This window comes from Dryobates pubescens, chromosome 2 (assembly GCF_014839835.1).
Source record: "Dryobates pubescens isolate bDryPub1 chromosome 2, bDryPub1.pri, whole genome shotgun sequence".
In the NCBI taxonomy this organism is placed as follows: domain Eukaryota; kingdom Metazoa; phylum Chordata; class Aves; order Piciformes; family Picidae; genus Dryobates; species Dryobates pubescens.
This window is the reverse complement of record NC_071613.1, coordinates 611079-638511: the sequence shown is the minus strand read 5'-3', so window position 1 is coordinate 638511 and position 27433 is coordinate 611079. Positions and strand designations below refer to the sequence as shown.

Sequence of the window (27433 nt, the reverse complement as noted above, 5' to 3'; positions counted from 1 at the left end):
CACAAGACATTTGCTGTGCCTGTGGAAGAGTGGTGATGAATGGGAGTGTCTGTCATTAAGGCTGAATTTTGAGCCTGAATTGATGCTACAAAGGACTGGCTTGGGCAGTATTCCCTTGAGCATGAAGGAAGATGAAGACATGGGAGAACAGCATTCCATATGCTAGGTGTTTAAGAAGTTAATTTCTGTATGTGACAGTACTCTGATAGTGCTATATGCACGTTTGTCATTCCAATAGGAGACTGTTCTTGTCACATGCACATAATATTGAGTCTACAGGATAACATCATACTGCCTGTGACACCCAAGCAGCCCCTGGCAGCTGCACAGGATGGAAACCCCCCATGCATCAGTGGCCACTAGCAACAATAGCAATTCTTTTTTTAGAAAAAAACAACACAATAAAATAGTCCAGGGTTCTGTTTTGGTGAACTTGGAGTTCTGCATTTACAATAGAGTGCCTCAGAGCAGCACAGAGTAAGGTCAAAGAAACCTAGCATGTATAGTGGTATTTTGGATGTTACAAATTAGAGTGAGTCCTGGGGGAAGGAAGCAAAGAGCAGCACAGGGAGGCAGAGAGAACACCCAATTTTCAGGAATGTTCCAACACTTCTATTTACAGAGCTGATGTCTAACTTGATTGCTGGATAACACAGGAGTTTCAAGGCTTGAGTAAAATCTTGTGAATAAACAACATTGCATGGTACAACATAAATTCTATCCATAATAGAAAGGGGTATGTTACTTTGCTTGAGGTTATCTCACTTAATGATTTCTCTGCTTTTCTGTTTTGCTGCTGAAATGATGCCTTACACAGATGAGAATACAGCAAGCTTAAAGAGTAGAAACAGCTTTCCTCCGGGGCAAAAATGTACTTAAGAGCACACACAAACAAAACTCAGATAAGTTTTTTGCTGAATAAGCAATAAATATTTGACATGTTGGGAGGTTTCCTTCACTTTCAGATAACAGGTATGGTAGTACTACTGAACTGGTATGTTTTACAGCAAAGGAGACGCATTGCACTGATGGGAAGTGTTTGGCTTACCCTGTATTGTTGCACTCTAAAGATTTAATGTTTTGCCAGCTGGATTTTGTTTGCATGTTATGGAAAAAATATATTGGAAATAGATTTTGGAATAATAGCTTGGAAAGCCAGAGGGAAACATGTATGAATTTGGGCTGGAAGTCTGAAAAACAACAACAAAATCCAAACAAAACCAAAGGAACAAAGCAAACAAACCCCTGAATATCCAGGCACTCCTCTGAACAGGAGTGAGCACCATCTATCTGACAAGAGCAGTTAGGAAACAGAAGGCCCTGTGGGGGCAGGAGGGGTGTAGAGCATGGTGGATTGCTCTCAGGGCTGCTGCTTTATCTCTCTGGATATATTTTTTTTTCATTCTTTAATTTTTTTTATTCCACTTTTTCATTCTTTCCCTCCCCAGCCTTTTCCATGTGCAAACCATCACACCAACTTCCTTGTCCACCAAATATCTGATGGGTAACTGTCTGTGTGAATGAGTTTGCAGACTGCTTCAGGAAAACCGTTGTGTCAGACGTTCCCCTTGTTTCTTGCTGAGCTCTCTGTGGTGTTTGCTGGACGTTTTTCTGGGTAGTGGCACTTCTGTCTGAGCCTGAACATAATCACTGATCGTGCTAAGCAGATCAGTGACAATTACTGCTGCTGTCTTTTGTAGATGTATGCAGTAATGAAACATGGCTAAAGTTTTCTGAGAGGGAAGTCAAAGACTGAACATAAAAACCAAATCCTTCGAGCTTGTATTTAATCTTTGGGATGACACAGGTATCCTTGATCACGGTCTCTTTCAGGTCAGTCAGTGCTTGCAAAAGATGTTTCTGCCTAAAATGCAGTTGATTATTGTTTTGAGTTGCCTTCATTTTCTTTGTTTGTCTCCCTATCTTATGGTAATTTTTAGGCTTCTTTTCAAAGATGAGCATGGATTTGAATATTGACTTTGCTACAGCACTTAGGGTAGTGCCTCGGTAGCTTGCAACTGTTAATTAACCTTTATGTGATGCGGGATGATGCTTACATTTAGCACATAAAGAGTGAAGTTAAAAAGGGATTAAGGTCAAAAGCATGTGCTAATTTTCTAATTAAGTAATTGCCTAATTTGAAACTTGGAAGACTTGATTGTCAAAGCACATAGGTAGGACAGCTCTGTACGTGTCAAAGGCCTGATAGCTGCTGATGCGAGGTGCCTGTGAGAGCTCATCACTTCTCTGCTCTGATGTCTGGTGTTTCAGGTTAAGCAGAATATGCTGGTTCTTCCTTTGTGTGGCCTTGGAGGGCAGGAAGGATGCTTTCTTCCCATAAGACTCTGGTCACCCAGGCAGTGTCTGGCTTTGTGCGGTGTCTGGAATGCCATCCACTCATGGCACTGGGAGATGGGCAGTGGCAGAGCCCTTAGCAAAGAGGAAGATCTCAGAGACTGAGCTCTTTTCAGTATGTGAAAAGTTATTCTCTTAGAAAATTTTACCTTGATCTGTTCAGGCATGAGGAGGATAGGGGAAAGGAACTCCAGGCACTGAGTTTCATACTCGGAAAATTATGAATTTGTAGCTTTTAACATTTTATCCTGGAGAGGTTCTGACATGTCCAGCACAGGATGAAGTATTTTTTGACAAAGGCATACTAACATGCCTGTTAGTGTTATTTTTAATGCATGTGTAACTTACAGTAGTTCTTTGCAGCTGTCTCTCTGGTTGCTATGTGAAATTCCAAGCATATGTGTTAGAAAAGATGCTCTCTGTCTCTCTCTTTCTCTTACTGTGACATGAAAATAGAAGTAGTATTAGAACAAGAGGACACAGTCTCAAGCTGTGCCAGGGGTGGTTCAGGCTGGATGTTAGGAAGAAATTCTTCCCAGAAGGAGTGATTTGCCATTGGAATGAGCTGCCCAGGGAGGTGGTGGAGTCACCATCACTGGAGGTGTTTAAGAAGAGACTGGAAGGGGTTCTTGGTGCCATGGTTTAGTTGATTAGATGGTGTTGGGTGATAGGTTGGACTTGATGATCTCTGAGGTCTTTTCCAACCTTATCGATTCTATGATTAAGAAGAGCTTGATGTGACTAGAATTGCTGCTCAGCAAGTTGTAAGGGAGATCTCTAGCAGCTGCCTGTGGCCACCATGAATTCTGTCTGTGGAGTGTAGAGGTTGCTCCTGTCTGTAGCAGAAACACCATTTTGGCAGGTAAGGGCATAAATTGCTGGCTGAAGACCAAACATTGAAGAGTCCTGTGCTGTAAAACAGTATCGAAAGTATCAAGAGCAAAGCAATGCCAGAGAAAGAAAAATGCTTTAAAACTGCCAGGTCTTGAAGTAGTGGGTGGTGAAAATCCTGTGAATAATCTTGCTGCTGAGATGCATCTTATTGGAGGGGAAACTGATATGAAGCATGCAGAGGGAGAAAGACATGACACAGCCAGCATAATTGCCTACTTCTTCCAGTAACTGTATGGCTACCAGTGTCAAATATGGGAAGTGTGTGCAAGTGTTTTCTTGGTCTGTGTATCGAAACTAGCATTAGCAAGTGTAAAGTCTGATCTGTTTCTTATCAAAACTGGTGTGCCTAATAAATAATAGTTGCTGGAAATGGGTAAGCTGAACACTCCTGTTGGTGAAATACAGCCTGGGTGCAGACACCCTGTGAATCTGGTGCTGCTGTGTCTCTAGATTATATGTGTTAGAAAGAGCAGCAGATGCACACAGCGGCTGCAAAAATGTTTTTGTCATAGCAGCTGTAATTTGTTAACAACTTGGGGGCTCGGGGGGATTTTTTGGTATGCTTCAGTCTCTTTCACTCTGTTGCTTTTTTCATGTAAAAAAAAAAAAATCAGCCTCTGTGTCAGAATCAGTTTAGCATACACAAGTAGAACTGCTAATTCTTAGGGATGAAGCTGCAGATCATCTTACATGCCAGACCAACCCTTTAAATTGAGATTGCCTGGAAACAGATGATGTTCTCTGTAGTGTAATGGTGCAGTAGTAGGCTCACAAGCATGGACTCACTTCAGACAAACCATGAAGCAGTTCACATGCAGCAAAGATCAGCAGTGACTATTGCATTGCAGAATATTCATGTGCTAGGGTAATAACTTCACATGGATCACCTACAGGCAAAGCACTGCAAGTGGGTAGAATAGAATAGAATAGACCAGGTTGGAAGAGACCTTCAAGATCATGGTGTCCAACCTATCATCTAACACCATCTAATCAACTAAACCATGCAACCAAGCACCCTGTTAAGTCTCCTCCTGAACACCTCCAATGATGGTGACTCCACCACCTCCCCAGGCAGCCCATTCCAAAGGGCAATCACTCTCTCTGTGTAGAACTTCTTCCTAACCTCCAGCCTAAACCTCTGGCACAGCTTGAGACTGTGTCCTCTTGTGCTGGTTGCCTGGGAGAAGAAACCAACCCCCAGCTGGCTACAACCTCCCTTCAGGTAGTTGTAGAGAGTCTCCTCTTCTCCAGGCTAAGCAACCCCAGCTCCCTCAGCCTCTCCTCATAGGGCTTGTGTTCCAAACCCCTCACCAACTTTGTTGTACAGCACATATATGCTGTGCTTAATTGGAAAAACCCTAAGGAAGCTTTGTCCAGTGTAATTTAAAAATTTAATGCAGCACTTTCACAATTCCAGTTTATGGTGGTTGTTTTTCTTAAATGGAGTTATGGGATGCATGATTATTTGTGTGGGTACATACCACAGATGTGCAGACCTGTTCCATATGGGCCACTTGACATGTATTCAAGTAATGCAAACACTCCTAACAGCATAAATGAAATGCCTTTCCAGGGATTTGCCTGCAGTTTTTGGGCACAGTATAGATACTCAGGTGTGAGTGATGGTTGGAGGTTTTTTGTTGTTGCTTTGTTTAAGTTGTTTTACAACTAAGCTCTCAGTGGTGGATCACTGCCTGCAGCCAGTGACTTGTCTGGAGCCATCTCAAAGCATTCATGTTCTACCAGATAGCACAGAAAGAGCTCTTTACCTTTGTCTTGAGTAGTTAATGGGAGCTCAAGCAGGGTGTTGTTTTAAAATCCAATTCAAAAAATCAAGAATTGGGGATAGAGACTTGGAAAAGTAGGAGAGGAAGTAAAAAAAATCTGTGGAGTAGCCCAGAGTAATAAAGGCCAGGATCTTGCACTGGGAGGAAAGCACAACTAGGGACAGCTTCCTACTCTACTCCTAAGCCACCAGATCAGTCTTCTAAGGGTACATACACTAATGTAGTAGCATTTGGGGGGAAGAAGTGGTTTTTATCTTCCTTGTTTGTGTTGTGTCCATTCCCATTCACATGTTCCTTCCCTGGCTTGCATCCTTTACACAACTGAGATAATTTCTGTGTGTGCTGTAATTTGAAGGAGGTGAAAGAGATACCGGGAGCAACAGTGTAGAGTCTTAATTCTGCTTATTGTTGTGGAGCAGAATTCCTGATCTCTCATGAGCTACTCTTGAGAGAAGTGAGCCAGAGAAAACTGCAGACAATTTTCTTTCACTTGACATGGTAGTAAAACCAAATGTCTCAGTGATCTCTCTGAGAATATAGGCCTCAGCCAGAGTCCAAAATAAAACTTAAAAGTTATGCAAATACAAACTTCCTGCACACATGGGCAGAGCACAGTTCCAGGGAGAAAGGGTTCTGCTGGGCCAGCTACCTCCTGGAATTGTGACCCAGAGCTTGATAGAAGTCCAAGTAATTTCTCTTGCATTTCTGTAATAAAAGACTTGTACCACTCTGAGGAAAGCATAGAAAACTGTGTGGGTGCCTTGGCAGGCAGGAGTTTAGAAATACCTGTGGTTTGTGTGGCTTTATCGGGTAGAATGTAGTATTTTCCACCCTGTGGTTTAAATTTCCATGTGCTGGAGTTAGTAGAATTTGTTTTTCTGAGCTGTTGCTTATGTCTAAAATGAAGCTCTTACTTGTGTTTAGTCAGGGCTAGGAGGAATTGACTCAGACAAGTGATAATGGATGCTTTGGAGCTGTTGAGGGGCCTCCAGAATAGATGGTTCAGTAGTAGGATTGTTGTTGGTTGTTACTGGTTTTTAAATGCAGCCAGTTTGAATTTCTCAAGGGGGCAATGAAGGTAGATACTTCTCAAATGCTCTTATCCTCTCCTGCCTAGTGGATGACAGGGGAGGAGAGGAGTGACAGGAGGGTTGAGAGTGGGTTTGTTAAGTACCAACACTACCTACTGGGTACCACTTCTGAAGTTCCTGGCCAACATCTAAGGGTCAATTTGAGCTGTTAATTGATGTCTCATGAGTACTGAATGTGAGCATCCTGGTGACTCCAAAAGCAGGGGGAAAATGAATGTGTTAGTGGCTAAATTAAACTTGAAAGTAGTGAACTATGACAGAAGAACAAGCCATCTTGCTGTGAAAGGTACAGTGCTGTGTGTTCAGACCTGGCATGTTTCTGCTGAGATTTGTGTACCAGTATTTGTATTACACTACTTTTTAAGACTGAAGGACCTTTGATCCACATCAGTATGGATGTCTCATCACTGCTGCCAGCAAACAATGCAGGTAACACTTATTTTCCCAATGGCTCTTGTTCTCAGCAGCTCTCTTGAAGATGTAGGTCATAGACAGCTTGGGAACCATAACTAACACACAGAAATCATAGAGTCATAGAATTGTTAGGGTAGGAAGGACCTCAAGGATCAGCCAGTTCCAACCCCCCTGCCATGGGCAGGGACACCTCACACTACAGCAGGTTGCTCAGAGCCACATCCAGCCTGGCCTTAAAAACCTCCAGGAATGAGGCTTCCACCACCTCCCTGGGCAACCTGTGCCAGAGTCTCACCACCCTCATGGGGAACAACTTCTTCCTAACATCCAATCTGAATCTACCCATTTCTAGTTTTGTTCCATTCCCCCCTGTCCTGTCACTCCCTGACAGCCTAAAAAGTCCCTCCCCAGCTTTCTTGTAGGCACCCTTCAGATACTGGAAGGCCACAATTAGGTCTCCTCAGAGCCTTCTCTTCAGCCTGAACAGCCTCAGCTCTCTCAGTCTGTCCTCATAGCAGAGCAGCTCCAGCCCTCTGATCATCCTCATGGTCCTTCTCTGGACATGTTCCCACACCTCCAGATCCTTCCTGTAATAGAGGCTCCAGAACTGGACACAGTGCTCCAGGTGGGGTCTCACCAGAGTGGAGTAGAGGGGGAGAATCACCTCCCTGGACCTGCTGGCTGTGCTTCTCTTGATGCAGCCCAGGATGGGATTTGCTTTCTGGGCTGCAAGTGCTGACTGCTGGCTCCTGTTGAGCTTCTCATCCACCAGCACCCCCAGGTCCTTTTCTTCAGGGCTGCTCTCAAGCCAGTCCCTGCCCAGCCTATATCAGTGCCTGGGATTGCCCTGACCCAGCTGCAGGACCTTGCACTTGGTCTTGTTGAACCTCATGAGGCTGTCATGGGCCCAGCTCTCCAGCCTGTCAAGGACCCTCTGGATGGATCCCTTCCCTCCAGCCTGTCTGCTGCACCACACAGCTTGGTGCCATCAGCAAACCTGCTGAGGGTGCACTCAATGCCACTGTCCATGGCACCAACAGAGATGTTAAACAAGCCTGGCCCCAGCACTGATCCCTGAGGGACTCCACTTGTCACTGGCCTCCACTTGGACATGGACCATTGACAGCCACCCTTTGGGTGTGGCCATCAAGCCAGTTCTGTATCCACTGAATGGTCCTTCCATGGAACCCATCCTGCACCAGCCTGGAGACCAGGATGTGGTGTGGGACAGTGTCGATGGCTTTGCTCAGGTCCTGGTCAATGACCTCAGTTGCTCAGCCTTCATCTATTGATGTTGTGACCTTGTCATAGAAGACCACCAGGTTTGTCAGGCAGGATTTGCCCTTGGTGAATCTGTGCTGATTGTGCCCAACCACCTCTTTGTTATTCTTCTGCCTCAGCAGTGCCTCCAGGAGGATCTGCTCCAAGATCTTACCAGGCACAGAGGTGAGACTGCCTGGCCTGTAGCTCCCTGGGTCATTCCTCTTTCCCTTCTTGAAAATGGGAGTTATGTTTCCCCTTTTGCAGTCAGTGGAGACCTCCCCTCCAGCAGATGACAGGGTGGTTGAAATCCCCCATGAGGACCAGGGCCTGTGAACACAAAGCCACTTCCATTTGCTTGTGGAGTGCTTCTTCTGCTTGGTTCTGCTGGCCAGGTGGTCTGTAGCAGACCCCTACAGTAACATCACCTTCCCCTGGCTTCCCCTTAATCTTCACCCATGTGCTCTCCACCAGCTCATCATCCTTGCCCAGGTGGAGCTCCACTGATTCCAGCTGGTCACTGATACAGAGAGCAACACCTCCTGCCCTGCCTGTCCTTCCTGAAGAGCTTGTACCCATCCATCCCTACCTTCCCCTCATGGGAATCATCCCCCCAGTGTCAGTGATAGCCTCTGTGCCATAGCACTCCAGCAGCACGGTGCCCTTCAATCATCCTGTTTGCTGCCCCAGCTGTGTGCATTGGCACAGAGGCACTTAAGCTGTGCTGGCTGTGCCACCCTCTGAGGTGAATCCCCCTCGATTCCCTTGGGGTGTCCCAGTGCTTCATCCTTGGCTTGCCTCAGGGCAGCATGTTGAGAGCCCTTGCTAGCATCCATCCCTCTGCCTCTGGTGAGCTGCCCCAATGTTTGTCACAGGCAAGCATGAGATTATTAACCCCTTTCCCCTTCCAATCTAGTTCAAAGCCCTACCAATGAGCCCTGCCAACTCCTGCTCTAGGATCCTTTTGCACCTCTGGGCCAGGTGCATCCCATTGTTTGCTTGCAGCTCTGGTGCCCTGTAACCTGTGCTGTGAGCATAAAATCCAAACCCCTGTTGATGAGTCCAGTCCTGGAGCCATGAATTGACCTCTTGGCTCTTCCTAAATGGTCCCTCATCCATTGCTGATGTCAGAGGGATGGAGGAGAACACAACTTGAGATACTGATCCCTTAAGCACTTGCTCCAAGGTCTCTTTTAATTGACTGTGAGCCTCTCACTGCTGCATCATCACTGCCCACCTGAAAAACCAGCAGTGGGTAATAGTCTGAAGGACTGATGAGGGTGGAAGTTTACCCAAAACATCCTTTACCCAGGCACCAAGGAGCCAGCAGAGCTCTCTATGGAGTGGCTCCAGTCTGCATACCAGCACTCTGCTCCCCTCAGCAGTCACCTACAACAATGACCCTTTGATTTTTCTTTTCAGGGTCAGTTTTTATGGCTGGCCAGAGGCAGGTTGGCCTTGGTGGCACTTCTGGCCTTGGTAAGCCCTCGTCCTTGCTCACAAGCAGCTCCTCCTGCAGAGCCTCATAGCTGTTCTGCAGGGGCACTGTGGGTGGTGTGCTTCTCAAAGGAGCAGGTTTGCTCCATGGGTATTGTTTGTTTCCTGGGGTAGCTGCCTGTTCCCATTGACCCTGCAGGTGTGAGCTGCTGCAGGAGGGCTGGGGGCTTGCTGATGAGAGGATATCGACTCCTCTGCTCCACTAAGAGTCAACTCCTGTTCTGTATTTGTAAAGAGCAGTTTGTGAAAGTTATCAATTCCCCTCTCACTCTCCATGATGCTTCTTAGCCTACTCACCTCTCCCCTGAGCTCCATCACTTCATCCTGGAGCTGTGCCAACCAGCTGAGCAAGTCAAAACTCTGCTCACACCTCATACCCCCAGAGTCAGTGTTGCCCCCCTGTTGCCTGTGAAAGGCTGTGGCATTCCTCACAACCTGTTGCCAGTATCTGTTTTGGTGGGTGCAGAGAGCAGAGTCTTCCTCCTGAGTAGCTACCATCCTGCCTTCAGTACGACTGAAGCACCTCGTGTCCTGCCCACACACCCTGCTTGTGCCAGCCGCTGAGCTAATTCACAAGGAGCCCCTGGGGTACCTCACACCCCACTCGCTGGGTTCCAAGGGAACTAATTCACAAGGAGCCCCTGGGGTGCACTCAGTCTCTCTTTGCTCTCGCTGTGCCTCTCAGCCTGCCTGCACCGACGGCCAGGCGCTCCCAGCGGTCTGACCACACCGCTGCCTGGGTTCCAACGAGCGAGAAAGTTGTTGCCTCGCAGCTCGCAGCCGGAGAGCCTCTGCCAGTGCCGCGGGGGTTAAATCTCCCGCAGCATCCCCAGGAACGCCCCCAGCCGCATCGCCCTCTCGGGCACCCTTGTGAGAGACGCCGAGTCACGTCGGGTCGCCTCTCTGCCTGTGTCCGGGAGCCCCCTTTTCTCTTGTGAAGATCTCAGCCCCGCACGGAGGTAGCCAGTGATGGTATTTGGTTATAATGAAAATAACCAGATAACTAAAAAGGTCTTTTTTAAATTAAGTGAATCAATCAAACTGCACTTCTGGATTTCTTGCTATATACTCTTAACTGTTTTTCATCTTCAAATAAATACATCTCTCAGTAAACTGAGTGGCTTATGGAAGGCCTGGACACATGTCTGAGCCCAGTGTTTAGGAGTGGGAGAAGAGGGAGGGAGGACATGGACTTCCTCACACACCACTGACTTTGTACTTGCATAAGAGCTCTTGCCCTTCTGAAGGTAGAAGGGCACGTCCTTGAGGCTTTTGACTGAAACTTCTTTTGATGTAGTTCTTTACATTGATAACCATGGAAGAGAAATCTGGAAGGCATTTTTAAAACTTATATGAAAAAAAAGCCCCAACCAAACAAGCTTAGTGTTGCATGCTGCAGGTGTGCAGCTGTGGTTGCCTTTACTGTCAAGGCATCTCCTTTAAGCTAATCTCTAGTCGACTTACTTTTCAAGACACTGTCAAGAAGGGCATGTTGGAGTTGAGTTGAATTTTGGCTGTCAGAGTTAAGGTATTTGAGTTGGGAATCATTCACTTCAATTCTCTAATAATGGCTAAGTTAATATATTGTCATCACTTCAAACAGATAACTGCTGCTGTGAAGTAATAAAGGGTAATAAAATGTCTTCCCAGGGTGCAGTTGTGTTCTTTGAGCAACCAAAATATTCCTGATTTTCCAGTGATCTTCTTGCTCTCCACCTTTGTTCAGTCACTATGTCTCATGTGTCCTGTCTTCCATGGAAAGCAGCCACTGCTGGTTTGAAACTTTTCTCTCCCTGTGCACACAGCTCATTGCTTTGCTTGTATTTGAATCAGCTAAATGGCTTAACCTTATTGCTTTTCTTCTAATGCCTCATTTATAGAGCTATGACCTCAAACAAGCTGTTGGGATTGAGTTTGAGGGTCCTGCTGCCTTTTTGCCTCATCTAGGGGTTAAAATGCCATAGCACAGGTTAGAGGTGGACACTGACCATCTCATTTGATATGTTGAGGAGGCCAAAGCATTGCAGCTTTCCCTTACCAGGCAGAGAGATTTTCTCTCCTGTTCTCCTTTGAAGTTCCTAATTAGTGCCATAACTGTGGCAGCTGCAGGAGCCATCTAATGTATCTGTTTTTTTGGGGTGCTGGAGTTCAGCAGGAGCAGGCTACTCAATTTCAGTAGTCGCTGGGGAAAAACCATGCAGCGTCAGTGAGAGCAGCTGTATCTGTGCTCTGCCCCGCAGTGAAGCCTTTCCTGGTTTGTTAATTACTGTTATTTGGATGTCACACAGGGATCACAGTTATGTCTGGCCTCTGAGATGATGATTTCACAAAGGTTTTGTGGTGATCTTCGTGTATCTGTACAGCCTGGGGATTTATCCATCATTTACCCATCATAAGACCTTTTAAAAGTTCATTAATGGAAGGCTTCAGCAGACCAAAAAAAACCACACCAAAAAAAGCTTTTTTTCTTTCACTTTTAAAAGGAAATGTCAAACTTCTCCCTTCCATTTGGGTTGCTGGCCAGTGTCAGATGATTTATAGGATTCTGATAGTTTGAAAATAATTATCATGTTTGCCCGCAGTGTTTCTTTTGATTTGTCCACTGCATATGTTTGCAGGCTAATAATGTAAGGATAGCAAAAGTATGAATTATATAGTACTACTTTAAGTCCATTTACTTCCCTAAAGTAAAAGCTTTTCTCCATGAATTAGTGTAGATTTATCTTAGTTCCCTTTTCTATGATGCACAGGTATGTGTGCTTGTAGAAACTTCCTTAAAACAGATGAGGTTTCAGGTTTTGATAATGGAGGCTTTAATTAAGAGTCTAACAGAGTCCTTCACAGCCTGGGGTAGCTGTCTATGGTCAGATTTGTGAAGTACTCTTGAGAGAGCCTCGGGTGTACTGGGCTGCAGCATCTTTAAAGTAACCTTGCTTCATGTAGGAGGTACAGTTATGGTTGGTGATATTAGAGGCGTTTTGTACAGGGTGGTTCTGATCCATTGTCTCTGGATGTCAATCTCATTACATGCCTCACTAATTCCTCTGCTGTTCTATTACCCTCAATGAATGCAGTATTAAATATGAGGTGCTACACCTCTGCTTTTGTTTTAAGCCAATAGTGAATGAACTCAGTACACAAAACTGTCTTCTTGCAGGAGTCGTTTTACCAATTCAATTTAACCATTCCTTTCAGTTTAGGTGAATGCATTTCACTACTAGTGTTAGCTTGGTTTACTAATGTCTTGTAGAAATTTTGTTAGTGTTGTGGAAGGTATTACTGTGATTATTTTGGTTGGTTCCATTCTTTGTCCTTCAATAGTGAGTATAATGCTTTAACTGAAAGGAAGCTGGAGTTAAACCACTTAATCTCTTTCATATTTAAGTGAAGTGGTTCGGCTGAGTGCTTGTTTTCCTTATATTTGTTTTGAGAGTGCCCTAGTGCAAGTATTTAAAAGATTAAGGCTTTTGAGTGAAAAATATGCATTTTAGGTCTGTGAATTATATCAACTTTTTCCTTTGAATGTCTTCCTAAGATTAGTGGGCTGAAGTTTAGATTGTATATAATTGCAGTAATAATAGCAGCTATTTATCCTTGTCTGTAAATGCATTGTGTGTATTCCATACGGTATAGGCTTATATTCTGTGGTTGTATAACACACATGGATTTTGTAAACCTGTATTAGAAGTGGATCAGGATAAGGAATTCAGTACCTTGTGATTAAGCGACATATTATTGTATGTTTTCTCTTGGTAGCTGGCATGTCCTTTATTGGAACAGCCAGATACAAAAATACGATACGTGCTCTTCTGGCTTGGCAGAAATAGTGCAAAGAGCTGTCAAAGGCAAAGGCTATGCAGAAGCTGTAATTTCCTTTTTACCACTGAAGAATAGATTTGGCTGCACTATGCCTTCAATGCTAATCTGTCTCTGTGTGGCCAAACAGATTTTTGGAACCTTTTTGTAGTGTATCTATTTTCTGTTTGCTTCAGGCCAGATATGATAATGTCCTAAGTCTGCCTTGGCGCACGCAGTATAGTGATGCAGAAAAAGCTCAGGAGGAGGAATCGAAGTTAACAAGCTGATCTAGTAAACTCTTTCAGTGGAGCAGCACTTGATGCAACTGAGCCATGGCTACCAATACTTGTATATTCAACTGTGGGTGTTCTTAAATTTACAACTTCCCTTGTTGTTAAGGGCTATAGTTGAAATTCTTCAACAGCTCCCAAAGAATATATTGTAAACTTTTACCACAGTTTTATACTCTTCTAGTTAATTCAGTTGGCTGTTCAAATACGCTCAGTTTCAGTCTTCTTCCTACCCATAAGCATATTCTTCTTTCTGCACTATTTTAACAGAAAGCATATTGCCTCTTCTGATTGTAATAGGGCCAAACTCCATAAGCCTTCTGTCTTAGCTAATGGTTAGTGGTCTTGAAACATGAGAACCATTTAACACAGTATCTATTCCTTGTGTGTCTGAAGGTGTTTGTTTGAACATCTTCAGTATTTCAAAATGATGGGACAGGCATACTCATGCTGCACATATGCTTCTGTCTCTGGCTTTTAGTTTTGAACAAAACAGTTCAATGCCTCTTCCTACTCTGCTTTCCACCTGTACAGATGACAGCATCTCAGCTGCGAGCACATCTGATGTCCAGGACCGTCTTTCAGCCCTGGAGCTGAGGGTACAGCAGCAAGAAGATGAAATCACTGTGCTGAAAGCAGCGTTGGCTGACGTGCTAAGGCGTCTTGCTATCTCCGAAGACCATGTTGCTTCTGTGAGAAAATCAGCACCAAGTAAAGGTAAGCCCATATTTGGTGAACTTTTACAGAGTCAGTGTTACAATTCACAAGTATCTCCCCTGATCACTTTTTCCCCCCCTTCCTTTTTCTGCCAGATTTGGAAAGGCAGGAAGTAGTTGGACGTGTTTATTTTTTTAGGAGTGGCTTTACAGTGTGTGGCTACTACCTGCAATATGCTTATTAATTTCCCTGTTCACTTACACCTTCATGCGCCTAACGCTCCTGAAACATTACCTTGGTTCTTGTTTTAATTTAAATGGAGAGATGCTTTATGGCTGTAGTCTTTAACCTGTCACTGGGGATTCTGAGCCTCAGCTTGCGCTTCACCTAGAAGTTATTAAACTGAAGGGGTATAGTAATGGCTACATTTCCCTCTGCTCCTAAATTCAAACAAAAACCCCCCACAACCAAGCCACAAATGCATTGCCACCAAATGAAGAAGCTTTCTGAATGCAGGTTTTTGGGATTTTTTCATGCACAGAGATAACTCTCTGCCAGTAGATTCCTTGTAATAAAAGTGGCCATGAAGCCAATCAGCAGTAGCTTTCGGTTAGTGGCTGTTAAGTTTTGCATTATAACTATGAAATATACAGGATCGTTTAGAAATAAAGAAACTAGATGCTGTTGGCACTAATTTTCATGGACTTTTTTTTGTTTACTCCATGGATATTTCCTTTTCTGTTCCAGAGAACTATTTGAATTTGCTTCTAACTTAAATTGTGTATTTGGAGAGAACTGCAGCTGTGTATGTTTGTGGTATATGTTAGGCCTCTGATTAAATAAAAGTTTAGGTCGTATTTGAGATAATTCACAGTTCTCATGAACCATAAATGCTTGTGTCTTAATCAAACCATGCAGAGCATAGCTCTCTGGGCTCAGTCCCTGTGGTACAAAACACTGGAGTACAAAATACTGAACTAACATATTGTAGCCTATATTTGCTTGGGTGGTGGCTGCATTGTACAGGCTGAAAATGGAAAAGCTAAAAATGCTGAAGGTCTGAATTATTTTAGATGTGTCAGAGAGATCAAATTCCTTAATTAAGTGTTGTTGCAGTTCCACTGCCAGCTGTAAGGAAGTGATGATGCTTAATTGGCTTGGGCTCTGAATCCTGCCATTCTCTCTTGCCTGCTAATGGTAGGCTGTTGTCATCTGTGCTTATAAATGCAGCTTTTATCTGCTCAGTATGCATCCCCGGTTTCATCAAGATTGAGACTTCCTTCTCTAACTGTGTAAAAAGACTTCTAGCAGGTATTTGACTAAATCACTCTTTGCTCTCTGCTTTCCATTATAACAAAAAGAATTTTATTGTTTTTTGTTGAGAAGATTGGAAAGATGTGGGTAAAACATGTACAGCATAGAGCCTTATTCTTCCCTTTTATGTATGCCTAAAGACCTTTGGCTTGTAGCTGTCTGATGCCCATTAAACTTTGTGCACAGGCAGGACAAACTTGCTGTGTTCTTCAAACAAAATGCCTTGGGGCCATCTCTCTGGTGGGAGTCCGGGGGTCTTGGTGTCCTACCAAGTTCTCTAGGTGAATTTGTTCAGTGAAAAACAGTTATTTCTTGGGGGTGGGGGGAATATTTGAATATTTTCAGGTTTGTACTATTATTGTCAAATAGTGACAGCAGAATGTAGTTGTGAAGAACAAGATGGGGACAGGGGCTGGCACTTCAGGATGCAGTTTAATGGCCATGGTGTTCTTAGGTTGATGATTTGACTTGTTGATCTTAGAGGGTTTTTTCAACTGAAACGATTCTATGATTCTATGTGCATGTATGAGATAATACACTAAACTTAAATGAGTTATTATTGATGGACACTGTATTTAATTTGTGGTGAATGTGTCCACATTGTGTCCAGTTATCTAATAGCAGCAGGCAACACATCAATTTCACTGCTGATTATTAGCTCAGCTGCATATGGATAGTATAAAGACAGCATAAAAGAGTATTTTCACATAATTGCTGTCTCAAATTAGACTTGAGGAATGATACTGAGATAATATGGTTTGAAACTCAAATATCAACATTTTAATGAGTATTTCATCACAAATTTGTGTGTAGCTTTTTGTAATACTCTGGATTCTACTTGTGTTTTCTGTATTTTGCATTCATGCAGTAGATGAAGCACTCTTGCAGTGTTTTATCAGAAATACCATTTTTGGGAATGAGTAAGATTGGCAGAAGATCCAAACTGTCATACCAAAATAATACTCTGGGAAGTAATTATCTGCGATGGGTTGAGGCAGTCCCCCTCCCCACCATGGGCAAAAATAACAACTTAGACAAACGGATGTGACAAAGTGATGGAAAGTTTAAATGGGAAGCAGTGAGTGTTTACAGAGAGCCAAAATCGCAGTGACAAAGAAAGATCCCAAAACAGACCCAGGAACATCCCATCCCCACCTGAGGGTACACCCATGACCCCCAGGGCTCCTTCTTCCCACTCCACTGCTAGGCTAGTCTCAGCTGGCCAGATCTGAGACTGCCCATCCCCCCCACTGGCCTTGGGCCTAGCCAGGCCCAAGGCTGGGAGGCATCTCCCCCAAGTTACTGGGTGACGGAGGAGGAAGAAAAGAGAAAGTGCTAGACCCCGCACTGGGTCTTATAGTGGTGCAAATAATTATGGTAGGAAATACCTAGTTTCCTGTGTCCACCCACTGGGCTGGACCTCTGGACACAGGAATCACCCCCGCTGTAGCAGAGGGCACCCAGCCCAAACTGCAAATTCTTGTAAGCATCTTATGGGTGCATAACAGGCTCTCACTAGTCATGTCCTGGTTGCTGCAATGGTAATTATATCCATCCACAACTTTTTGGCAGGAATTTGGATTAATGCATTGCAATAATTGCAGTTTCCTGGTAAATATTATGCAAATGTTTTCTTAAAAACCTGAGGCTGTGATTCTCAGGTATTTGTCTCTGCCATAGCCCTTCAAAATACATGCTGATGTAAATAATGAATAGAGTAAATATATGTATTTCTGAATACATTGAGAGAGATGTGTTCAGCTCCAAGTGTGGCAATACAGTGAGATAAAATACTTATAAAATAAAACTGAGCTTACAAGAACCGTCGAACTAGGAAAAGTCATCTTGAGTCTTTTTACCAAAAAGTTTTAATGTGAGTAAGAGACAATATGTAACCTAGTTTGAAGGAGTCTTTCCTACTTGCTGCTGTAATTAACTTTCTAAAACATAGCCATTTTTCCCTTGCTGCCACTTCAGCAGAATCGTTAAAGAGAGATTTTTCGTAGGCTAAAAATAAGTGTTGTGAGCAGACTGTGACTCGTGCTGAAAGGAGCAAGTCTTAATCGTCACATTTTCTCTGATTTCTTTTTTCTTGTGTTAGTTTGTCTGCATTACATATCTGTGCAGCTCGTTCTGTTCTTGTCCCTTTATTTAAATTGGCAAATTGAACCAACCATATTTGAAGATAGACTATTTCACATTATCCTTGTAGTCTTTGGTTTTTCTTCTCCCCCCCCATTTCTCTTGCATCCTTATTTTGAACTTACTCCAGTTTTCAGTGGAAAAAAATGTGGGCATGGGCATGTTTTTATTTCTAACCCATGGACTATCAGTCAGGAGGTTGATACCTAGGGTATTTTTTCTGTAGCCCTATCTCAGCAGTAAGCTGTTCTTCATACAAGGTAGGTGATTTGTGACCAGTATTGGATAAGCTAAAGTATGAAGCAGAGATACTGCATGAGGGAAACACCTCTAGTAGGGATTGCAACAGAAGCAGCTCTTGTCTGTTCCTTGCACAGCAAAAAGCAGACTGGGAGTGTTCACGTGACTTCTTTTCCTCTTTAGTACTTCTTAATGCAAAGTCATTCCAAACAGAGAAAATCTTTTAGAAATAAAAGACTATGGTAGTAGTTCTCCATCTCTGTACACACCTGAGTAAGTACACAGAGATTACCAGGTCCAGAAATAATATTGAGGATTAGAAACAGGAAAAGGATTATTAGGAGGCAGATCCCCAACAGTGACAAGGTTTGGGGAGATCACAGGCTGTAGGTGCATTGATGGATTTTATTTTTCTTTCTTCCTATTTTTCTTTCTCTCTCTCTTTTTTAATGGATGGCTTGGTAAGATATTCTTAGGTGGGAATTTCTTCACCTTTGGCAATTTTAAGCTCTTGTTGCCACTTGTCTCTGATGCGTGATTGATGCTGTTAATGTTCACAAGAAGTTCCAAACCCAAGGATTACCTGGATGCTGAAAAAAAAGGAAAGCATAAAAGCAGTCTGGTACTTGTCGCTGCTGCCACCAAGATAGATTGTCTGGTGCCTGGTAAACCTATTAAAATGTTTCAGGGTATCAAAATGTGTGCAACAGGAGAATTCATCTCTCAGGCTCTTGAGTGTGGAGACAAGGTTGTGGCACACAATGGCACCAATAAAATACCTGGGGTAGGAGCTCTTGCCTGAAAAAGTCACCACCCACCAGAAAGTACATCCAATGTCTGCCTACAGAGAAACAGAGTTTGTGTCCTTTTTCTGGACTTGGAAGTAATGAGAATCCAACCTTTGGATGACCATTTCCTATTGTTTGGACAAGAACTGATATAACTCATTCACAAATTAAATTGAAGCAGTGCATAGTAGGTTGCAGAGAGGATCTCCCATGACAATGCTAGCAGGCAAATTGAGAGGCATTTACTTTACTTAGGGGACTTGCAAAAGCAGCTCTGTACTGGGAACACAGACATTTCTTATTTTTATTTTTTACTTGGTGCAGTGAGTTTGGGTAAAATAGGGATCCAGAGAAACTTCCTTTTCTGATCCCCTCTTCAATATGGCTACTCAATGGCAAAAATCCAAAGTAGTGTCTTGCATCACATTCCATCTTGTTGTGCTAATGTAAGCCAAGCCCTTCAGGTGTAGTTTTTACCTTATCTCAACAGTGGTTTAATTTCAATAACATTAAGTAATTTTGTTTTATATTGAAAGTGTCCTCATAGCCTCAGCAAGCTTCGGTGATGAGCGCAGAAGACAGACTTGCGTTTGTGGGTTTAGTCTTAACACTCTAATGTGGAAAATTGTTCTAGTAATTTGGTAGATGTTTATGCTGCCCAATCAGGAAATGCTAAAGGAACAGAAAATAGAAGTGTAGATGAAAAAGTGCTTATGGTAGTGCTAAGATACAGGCTTTTATCCCTGATATTAAAACTAACTTGGCAAGCCAGTACCTGTGTCATTTTACTCGTGGGAATAGTCCAGTTGAAGTCTGCAGACTGCGTGCTCGCACAACAAGTAATGATACTCTGGAGATCTTAATGGATTTTCCAGGCATTGGCTTTAGTGCCAGCTGTTCTTTCTGCACAGATTTTTTTTTCTTTCTGTATCTGTCTCCCATTTTTCCCTATCTTTTCCTCTGTCTGCTTTAATATTTTCCTGTGTTATACTCAACTGTTCTTGATGTTGTTCATTTATTTTTCTTTATTCAAAGAATTTGGATCTAGAGGACATTAATGGACTCAGGGTCACTGACCAGCTAAACCAACTGAGGAATTGATTTATTTTGTTAAAGACCTCTGTAACCTAAAAACCATTGGAGAAGATACTCAGAGCATTGTAGAAGAGTGTTTTTCAGTTGTGGTGATAAGCGTCTATTCTTTTTCCATATGCTGCTTAGTTGTGGATATGTTTTGTGCATTTGGCTGCTTTTTTGAGAGCAGTGTGGGCAAATTCTCCTGAGCAGTACCCTGGTGTTCTCTGTGATGTTTCTCAAATGCCAGGTTCCAATGTTGAAAGAGTTAAATGGTGCCACTAACTTTTTCAAATAAAACCTGCTTGTTTTTAGTACTTGAGTGCCTCTTTCATCACTGTTTACTAGAGCATGTCAAATTGTTTCTGATTACCATAGTTAAAATTTTCTTTTCTCTGCTTGGATGTGGCTCACTTGGCAGTTGGTTGGAAGTAGATGGTACCTCTGGGAAAGTATAGCAAAATAATAAGATGGTGGAGGGGCGGCGGGTGGGAAAGGGCTGTGTGCACCGACTAATCAGTTGGTTGTCTCATGCCGAAGACATCTTCAGTTTCCCTGGGTAGTAGGTTTTAAAATGCCAGCCCAAAGAGCCTTGGGCAGGACTTTCCTATGTTTTTAAGAGCATAACACCTGAAAAACTAGTTTTATGTCTCTATAAGGATCAGTTATAGTTAGAAGTTTGTGTGTTGACAGGTCAGATCACTAGATGTAAAAGTTTTGTAGGCAATCTATAACTAAATATTGAATTATTCATAATGTGCTTCATTTATATGGGAGAGATTCAGTTGGGTCTCAAGGAATTCAGGCATTAGCTATACCTTCTCCAACTGTTGTATATTGAAGTCTGTTAACTATTCAGATATTTCCATTCATTTAAGAGGACAGGACAAATAATGTGTGTTTAACAGCCAGTTGTCAGTTGAGATTTGTGGAATTTGGCTTCCATAAAAAAGTATTTTAAACATCTGGGGGGAGTTATCCAGATACAATTATTATAAGAATTACAAAGTGTGTCAAAATGTAATTTTTTCTTAACATTGGATATTAAGATGAAGTGTAACCCATAGGTAATGAAATGAGTTATCTTTTTCCCGATTTATTTGATATTATTTGAGAACTAGTATCTTGCCCTGATCTGTAGCATTTGTTCATGTGATAGAAGAACACATTTTCTGCTGAAGTAAGTCTCAAAACAGAGTTTGATTCTTACTGTGTAACTGTAGTAGTTGAATAAAACAAAGTGCTGAAGAAAATATTTCCCTGCAATTCAGAACACAGAACTCATTTTCAAAAGTCTTAGTGCTCCCAAGCTGTTTCTTTGCCAGCATCTTCCATGAGTTGAAACACTTGACATCTGTGAGAGACTAAATCTTGTCTCTCTTAATGTGACTCAACAAAGATAAAATCACCTTTGCTGCCTGCCCAGACAATAGCTGATGTGTATTGGGCAGACACCACTGGATAACTCTCTGGAATGTGCATAGACAAGATCATCTCTACCCATCAGCTACCCTGGAAAGGGAGGATGGTAGAAAGGATAAAGATTGCTCACCAGGCTGCAGCTGCCCTGGAAATGGGCAGAGGCCACTGCTGTCATACTCTCTGGAATATGCATAGTCACCACCTGGACCCATAGCTAAAAAAACTGCATAAAAGATCTGAACAACTGCTGGCTCAGGAAGGATAAGAGCTGGACAATGCCTCTCTGAAGAAAATACCGGGAGAGAAAAGGACAGAGACATCACCATGCAGCCTGGAAGAAGCAGACCAGGAGGAACCCTCTCTCCTTGTCCTAAGTTCTGCCTGCTGCAACTCGGGGAGCTGAAGAAGCTGCTCAGAGAAGGGTCCCTCCCCTCCTCTGCTGGAGGGCAGCACAGCCAACAAGGATGACCTCTCCTCCACGCCCAAGTGGCACCAGCCTTCCTCCACAGACCCAAACTGTACTGGGGGGTGAGAGGTGTAGTAATATAATTCCTTTCTTCTTCTCTTTCCTTTTTTGTTCTATTTTCTCTCTCTCTGCTTCTGATCCGTCCACTTTATTCTGTTAATAAATAGCCTCAAGGGCTGTTGATCTTCTGGCCTCATTTGTGCCTCTAATATCATAACACAGAATATTCAAAAGAACCAAGTCTCTTTCCTTCTCTGGACCAAGACACATCCTTCGAAATTTTGGAAGCAAAGTGGTGACTACAGTTAACTGCTTTGGTATCATTCATTATAACGTCTTGAAGGAAGTTTAGGTTTTGTCATATTTTCTAGTCCTTTTATGGTGTCTTTATTTTAGGAAGGAAGTACATTAAAAAAAAATCTTATGTTCTGCTGCACTTAGTACTGTTTCAGTGGTGTTTTTCTATGGTGCATCTGTGTGGTGGGTTTACTGGTGACTAATAGTGTGGTTGGCCACACACTCTACACTTAGAGTACTAATTTCTGTCCTTAAAACTGTCAGTTTTATTAGCACAAAACTCTTAGGCATGTCATATTTTTGAGGTATAGAATTCTTTTGTCAAGTTTTTCTGAAAATGAAAAGACAGCATTCTGAGGTGGTTGAAGGATTTGAATATCTTAGGGCTTAGTATAGAAATAATTAAAGTAAAACAAAGTTAATTTTGCATGCCACTTGTTGAAATTAGTAAGTACTCTACAGATCTGCCACCAGCACCCACTTCACTAATAAACAACCCAAAGAATGCCATGTAGATCCTATGTTTTCAGTTGTTACTGTGTTCATCAGTGCTTGGAGGAGCATACATTCCTGTCAGGAGTACACATTGATGTACAGTTTTGTTCTGAATAATTTTTGTCCATGAACGTAAGCAGGAACTGAGACTTTTCATACCTAGCAGTGGTGATTTTTCTAGATGTCATCAGCAAACAAAATATCAATCTTCTCCTTACTGGAGAAAACTGAGCAATTTGTTCCCCATCTTGTTAAGTTCCTGTACTTTACAGGAAAAGTGTATCCTTTATGATTTCCACTGCATGCTTTCCCCACCATACTAAGAATTATCCCTGTTATGTCTCCTGATTGATGTTTCTGGAAAGCTGTGCTAGTACTGGTTGGAGAGGTATTGATGTATTGTGACGAGCAGACGGAGATGCTAAGGTCATATACAGTTCAAGAGTGAATCATAGGCCTTGGTATTATGCATCTCCACAAAGAAGATTATTTACTTTGTCACTGAAAGTAAAAGAAGCTAATTTATAGGCTTCTAATACGAAAAGTGCTTTTTAAGCTCATTATTCTTGCATCTAACTTACACATGGGGGTAAAATCTCTTGAGCTTCCGATGTTTTGTACAGTATGTTGACTTTTAAAATGAAATGTGTATTCCAAATGCATATGTTGCAAATAAAACAGTTCTCTAAGAATGTTGGAAGGAATTACATTGCACTGATTTGTGCAGAACAATGATCTTTGCAGTGTTTCTGTATTGAAGCATGTCTTTACTTTCTTCAGATTCCTTTATTCTCATTTCTGCCTGGCATATTCATGCTTCTTTTGGTTTTCCTGATCTGAATTTCAGACGTGGTCATGTGCTGCTTGGTGTATTTGAAGAAGTCTGTGGTTAGCACAGATCAGCCCACTTTCTGTGTTCATCCAAATAGTTCTGCAGTGTGACATTCCCTTGATGGGTATTTCTCATATGTAAAATGTTTATTTAAAATAAGAATTAATTTACATTGCAAGCTGCCTGGTAGAATTGCACTGTGATAGAGGTGCCACCAAATGCTGGTATTGTTCAAATGATGTGAGTTTGTCCTTGGTGCACAGAACAGCTGATTGTCCCAGACTGCTTTTTTACTCACTTCTGTCTTCAATGTGTGGCCTCATGCCTTATCTCTCTCACACTGTTCCCAGCCTGACATGAACACAGACCTGTTATTTTGCTGTCAGTCATGTCCTTCATGCTTATTGCTGCAATCAGAGTGACTGGACATCACGACCCCATGAGATGCAGTAACAACTTACCTGTGAAATGGGGATATGGCACAAAATTGGGGTTAAAAGTGATGCCTGATTTTTGGATGCTTAGTGTGAGATTAGCCCAGGAATTTTTGTCAGGTCATGTAATGCTTCAGAGCAGTGGAAGTATAGCACTCAAGGGCAGGAGGAGGCAACACAGTTCTCTGGATAAGAGCTTAGAAATAAGACAGTCATGCAAAAAAAGGAGAGACCCACAATTAGTGGAAAGGGGTGAAGTGTCAGGTTTGGGTCTAATGTCTTGTATTTCATTGATGGTCTGTAGCAGAGGCAGCTCTGGAAGGCAGTTTCCAGGCTAGCATTTAGCTCTTTAAATAGAAGAGCCTTTGCTCCCCCCCTCTTCCTTGCTGTCCCTCTCACATTCACTGCATAGTTTCAAACTTCTGCAGTGAGTGAAGTGGGCATCTGACAGACTACAGCCTTCTTCACAAATAGAGTCTTAATTCATCCCCAAAGGGAGTCTCTAATGTTCACTGCATGTGGCAGTTGTTTAAGGAGTGAACTAGATCAGAAACTTAACAATTGTACTACAGTGCATATACTCAAAATCAATACCTTGTAAGGTAGATAGGGAAACTGAAAACAAGCTGAAAATTTTGGTAGTTGAATCATTAGCATCACCATGCTTGAATAACTTAATTCTTTCACTGTAGAGAGCCCTTCTGTCTGCAACTTCTTTTCAGTTCAGTATAAAACCAAACAAACTGAAAGCATTAAACTTCACGCTGTATTCTTTGAGCTGTGATGGTTTTGAACAACAGAGTTGAAATAATCAAGATACGATCTCCCACAGCTATTTGAGCTGATCAGCTTCCCAAGGCTAGCTGTAATCTCTTAATTCTCCCAGTGGATCACAACTGGAAAGAGATGTGGCATGTCACTGAATTAGAATATTTGCTGGCAGCATGGCAGTAGAGAAGCTGACCCCTGTCAGAGGGTATTCTTGCTTGTGTTAGTGTCCCAGATCTGCTGCCTACAGCTGTCTAGTTCCATGAATGCGTGCCACTGGATACTGGCTAGAGTTCCTGAGTGCTGGAACTGCTGCCATGTGTACCAGGTCCATATCTGATAGGTTTTGGTTGTTTGAATAGGTCTTTGGATGCAGCTATAAAATCTTCTGTTCTTCAATATTTATTTTTTTTCTAGGCCAGCCAAGCCTCCGAGAAGCCATCTCAATGTCTTGTATAACTAATGGGAGTACAGGAAGCAGGAAAACAAGCCACAGTTCATCTGTTTCTGTTGCTAGAAAAGAAACTCTTTCATCTGCTGCAAAAAGGTATCTGTTTGCTATTAAAATTTAATTTGCATATTTCTTGACAAACAAACCGAGCAAGGGTTTGATTTTTGTCTCTGCATGACCGTCACTGAAGCTTCATGGCATCTAGTAAGGAACAAATAAACTTTGGAGCTATACCATGTTGTTGGGCTGGGTTTCCAGTATAAATGGAAAATTCATCTGCATCTTTTTTTCCAAAGAAGCTAAAGGACAATGCACCATTGTGAAGAACAGGCAATAGCTTTGAAACAATATGAGTTGTGCAAGATAAAATCTTAATCCAAAATATGGCTACTTATTCTTTAGTAGGAATATCTGTATCAGATCTCAAATGTGTAAAAATGACACTGCATGAAATTGAGCTAAGCACCAAACAATAGGGCTGCTTTTTTTTTTTTCTTCAGCTACATGCAGTAAACAAAATGTTTGTATAACTATTTTCTTCTGTGGATCTCTTAGATGGTGATTATGGGGCTTCTTTAACCTGTATGTTTTGCACCTAGTTCTTTTTGTTGCAAAGAACAGGATGCCAGATACAGCCACAGGGCAAAGACTCTTATGTAAAACTGTGGTAAATTATGTGAACAAATTCTTGGACTCTCTGGAGTACTCTTCAGTGGCCAGTTCCTCTTCTAGTTTGGATATAAATACTGTGCTATACAGCAAGACAGGGAAATGATGTACTTCGGGGAATAAAAATGCTGTATGCAAATACAAACTGTGTGCCAGCCAAGCAGAGCACGATTTAGTGCCCTTGGGAATTTGGAAAACAATGGCAGTGCTCTGCTCTTTGCCTTTCTCCATTGTGTAGCATTGCATAGCTTTCCTTTTGCCGAATCTTTGCTTACTTTTCAACAGTAAATCAGAAAGTGATCATTGACTGTCTCTCTCTGCTCGTATGACAGGCACTGGGACAAACACATTCCTGTGGGGAGGTATTTCTTAACACTTTTCCATTAATCTTATGCCTGTGGCTCTTGGCACTTTGACGAGAGCCAGTCCGGTTCCTGTGGTGTTCAGCTTGCATTTGTGCTGAATCACCTTCTTGATTCATTGGCTGCTCAGCACTTGACAGAAGAGGAGCACAGTGGAGTGGCTGGCATCCCTTTCATCTGTGTTAAGGTCTTTAAAAGGAGACTGGGGCAGGCCAAAAGAGGAAAGCCTTAATACACAGAGGGCAGCTCTCTCCAGGCACCTAAACTATTATCCAGGAGAGGTTTTGGTGCTTTCAGTACATCTGAAGACACTTAGTCCCTTCTTTAAGAAAGGCTTGTTTAGAAAGGCTTGAGCCCTCTCTTCAATGATCTTTTCAGCAGTTCCTTTCACTCTCCTGCCTTTATACACTGTTTTGTGAAATTTGTTTGGTATTTGGAAGAAAAGAGGCTTGCATTTGTATAAAGTTGCCAGCTCAAGAAAGGTGAAAGAAAATGTCAACTCTCAGGCTTTGTGGTTGTGTGTAACAACAGCAGAACTGTTCAGTACCAAATAGTATCCCCAGAAGGAGGCATAAATGAATGTCAGTAGTCGAAATTCCTTAAAGTTAGGGTAAATGTGTTTATTTCCAAATTCTTATTACAGTTGAAAAGGAGGGAGGCCACAAGAGAATGTCAGCTGGTCATGGGGTGCTCCACCCCAGCTTCTCCAGGCTCTTCTTCAGGATGGGAGTTGAGGTGGTGCAGCTCATGGGCATGGTCACCTGTTGATGTCGAATTACACTGTAGTTGCCAAACAGCCCCCATAACCTGCCTATAGCTTTTCATTTCTAAATAGATGTTGTTGTTATTGAAGTTAGGTATCTGTATTTTGTGCAGTCTTTACATTGTGTGTTTCACAGGCTCTGGCCTCTGTGGACCTGTCAGCTCTGATAATTTTTTTTGTTTCATTTCCTGGACTGTTTAATTCTTGTTTTGCCATCTTGAACACTGAGGTCATGTAGATGTACTGATGGCTCTGAGGCTGCACAACAGCAGCACATCTCATTTCAACAGGTATGCTAAAATATCAGTTATTGCTAAAACCAGAGCCCAGAAATGTACCCCAAACAGATAGATGATGTCCCATTGACAGAGGTGAAGTCACATACAGTTGGGAAAATTTCAGCCCTGTAGTCTGGAACTGCCTTGTGCTAGAGATGCCAAAACACTTTAGAACACAAATCATGCCTTTTTTTATCTATAGAGTTGGAAACGAGTTTATACTTTGTACTGCAGATGATTGTCACAAAGACCTGCTTGATCATTTTCCTTATGACTAAACATTCTTCTGAAAGTGGCTTCTGGTAAGAGTAGTCTTCATGTTTCAGAATAACCACTCTGCTGGCAGTTACTGAGCTGCCAATGGATTGTGGTCCAAAGGATGAAACATTCTGCGAAGGGAAATTAGAGATTATGCAAACTTCAGACAGATACTAATAGATCTCAGTTGCTCACATGGAGACTGAAGAAATTCCTCATCAATATATGATTTGGAAATTTTTGGATGCATTAAATGACTGCTTCCCAGAAAAAATTAGTCTTGGTAACCCACAAGAAAAGGTGCTTTTCTTGATTTGGTTTCAGTTTTTCACAAGAC

The 27433-nt window shown here is 42.5% G+C and overlaps 1 protein-coding gene across 1 annotated transcript in view; it reads left to right on the top strand.

Moving 5' to 3' along the window:
* Nucleotides 1-27433, top strand: part of EML4 (EMAP like 4) — a 109728-nt gene that overhangs the window by 9325 nt on the left and 72970 nt on the right. The window contains exons 2-3 of the mRNA XM_009896594.2: nt 13921-14103; nt 24733-24862. Coding sequence (XP_009894896.1) covers nt 13921-14103; nt 24733-24862 — 313 coding nt within the window. The remainder of the gene's footprint in view (nt 1-13920; nt 14104-24732; nt 24863-27433) is intronic.